The sequence below is a fragment of the Atta colombica genome, unplaced genomic scaffold (genome assembly GCF_001594045.1).
Source record: "Atta colombica isolate Treedump-2 unplaced genomic scaffold, Acol1.0 scaffold250, whole genome shotgun sequence".
Lineage (NCBI taxonomy): Eukaryota > Metazoa > Arthropoda > Insecta > Hymenoptera > Formicidae > Atta > Atta colombica.
Window position 1 is genome coordinate 263,032 of NW_017259349.1, and position 2,496 is coordinate 265,527.

At 32.4% G+C, this 2,496-nt stretch overlaps 1 protein-coding gene across 9 annotated transcripts in view; it reads right to left on the reverse strand.

Annotated features, from left to right (window-relative positions):
• Window positions 1-2,496, reverse strand: part of LOC108688942 (titin) — an 85,086-nt gene that overhangs the window by 80,313 nt on the left and 2,277 nt on the right. For all 9 annotated transcript variants that reach the window (XM_018195500.1, XM_018195494.1, XM_018195498.1 and 6 more), the window contains 4 exons: window positions 1,028-1,070; window positions 680-954; window positions 332-549; window positions 18-239 (listed from right to left, as the gene is read on the reverse strand). In XM_018195500.1, coding sequence (XP_018050989.1) covers window positions 18-239; window positions 332-549; window positions 680-954; window positions 1,028-1,070 — 758 coding nt within the window. The remainder of the gene's footprint in view (window positions 1-17; window positions 240-331; window positions 550-679; window positions 955-1,027; window positions 1,071-2,496) is intronic.

A 2,496-nucleotide genomic window follows, 5' to 3' on the forward strand; every position in this document is an offset into this window, starting at 1 on the left:
ATGTAACTTCAACTTACTCTTGGTTTCGGATTGCCAGTTATCTTTGCGGTAAAGACAGCATCCGATCCTTCAACGATCTTCGAGTTTCTCGGTTTCTGAGTAATTTGTGGAGGTGCGATCGGACCCAGATTACGATCAACTATCGTAGAAATTTGCAAGTCAGATTCATTCGCAAAACGGCGAGTAATTGATTCACGGAACTCCAATTCGCGCAACAATCTGTATTCAAAAGTATCAACCTGCACATTTAAAAAGTAAGTAATATTACTTTAAGCGTTTTTGTATTGTTATTTTATCAAAACAGCACATATCAAGTGTTTAGCTGTAATACCTTAAAATCTTCAATGCTTGTAGTTGTGCCATTAACGTAACTTCGTTTATCGGTTGTTTGTTGATAACTGCGTTGTTGAAAGATTTGACTTCCACTTTGCATTTTCTGATCGCTAGTCTGAAAACTTTGCGAAAATTCTTTCTTGTAACTATCTGTTAACTGTTGCGCTGGAGGACCAAATCCCTCTGGCTGTATGTAAACTGAGCAAATAGCTTCGCCTAAAAAGTGAAGGAAACGTGTAATATGCTTTTTCTATTTGTTTTGTTTTCTAACATTGATTCCAACAGAAGAACAGAATGTTTAAAGAATATGTATTCTAAGTGGAAATCATAAAAAAAGAATCTCTACCATATTGATTCTTTGCACTGCATGTGTACTCGCCCTCATCCCCCGGACCGATCTGATTAATTTGAAGTGTGACAATTCCAGAATTTTCATTATAAGACATTCGGATCTTTCGTGATTCTAACAATGGTATCCCTTTGTGTGTCCAAGAAACTGATGGTCTCGGATTACCTCGAACACAACCTTCAAAAATCGCGTTACCACCTTGCGCGAATCTCGCATTTTTGAAGATTCGCTCGAAAATCGGTGGTGAAGGATCCCCGGGTTTACCCGTAAATCTGTAAATAATTTAATGAAATTATATTAAAAATATTATTGAATACTATAATTGATGAATGTTGTAATACTTACACTGGTACCGTTGGCGTTGTTTGCATAACGACCTCTCCTTGAACTGTAGAAATAAAAGAAATAAATGAAAATTAATTTCTTTCTATATGTATAATTAGAATGTAAATAATATTAAACATGAAAATTAATCTATTTTATCAGGAATTAAATTCAATTCCCCCTCCCCAATGGAAGGATTATAACTTCTATATATTTTCGCAATGGTTCGTTCTCAGGCTAACGAGTAAATTGATTTAAATTACGATGCGTCCCGATATAGACATAATTTGATGAAAAAATGCGGCATCGTCATCGCGCGTAACGGCGACAAGAAAATAACAGCTTGTGAACGGTTCGTTTCCTCGATTCGTTCTACCCTAATTGGAAAGTACGACAGAAGTTATACGAGGAAGAAAGATGTGCACACATAGTGATTTAAATGTGATCATGTATAGTTTTGCTCGAACAATAAACGAATAAGTTTTAGAAGATAATCAGTAGCTGAATAAAATTTACATGATGACAGAAAATATAAAAGGATAAATTTAAATATTATAACATAAAAAGATAAGGATATTAATTGAAATTTTTATAATGTTTACAAATATTTCTATAGGTTATCTTCTTCATTTCAGAAATAAGATTTAATAATTTAGTTTAATAATTCAATTCTATGTGCAAAAGACAAAGACTAGATTGATTGTTTTGTACATATAAAATATTACATTTATATTTTCCACATATTTAAATATGAAATTTGGTATGTATAGACAGACTTTCCTTAATTAATTTATTAAGTCTATGGATTAATTGTCTAATTACAAAATTAATCATTTCTCTTATTGTATGTGATATCGCGACATTTAGCATCATTTATTTCACGATTTGCGAGTTACGGAGAAGACGAAAGACGTAACATGCTGCTACAAGCACAGGATTGTATTTTTGCATTTGGATAGGGATCACGTTACCATGAGCCATTTTAGGCACAACTATCTTTGCTCAGCGCTGCGCACCGCGACGAGTCGCGACGCGATGCGTCTACGCCGTCCATGGACCAATCGCATTTTCCGTTACGCAAAAGCAGTCACTGACCAAAATAAAACTGGGTCCAACATTTCTTTTTGTCTTATATCTGCGAACGTTTGTGTAAGATTTATATATTTTATATCCGTATATTGAATTTTTTAATTTAAATTATCATCTTACTTCTCTTTTTCTTATTCTTTCCTTTTTTAACTTATTTTTTACTATTCTCTCCTCATCGCTCTTTTTGATCGATAACCGAGCTTAACTGATGTTAAAACTAGAATCAGCTGTTTCTAAAGTTCTATTTAAGTTTTATTAAATTTATAGTAAATATTAGAAAACAATTAGCTGACTTTTACAAAAGTTTTGCATAATAAAATAAATACATTTATAAAAAACAAATTATTGCATAATATGCTTTATTGCATTCATTTTAACATTTATAGTTACATGTATATATA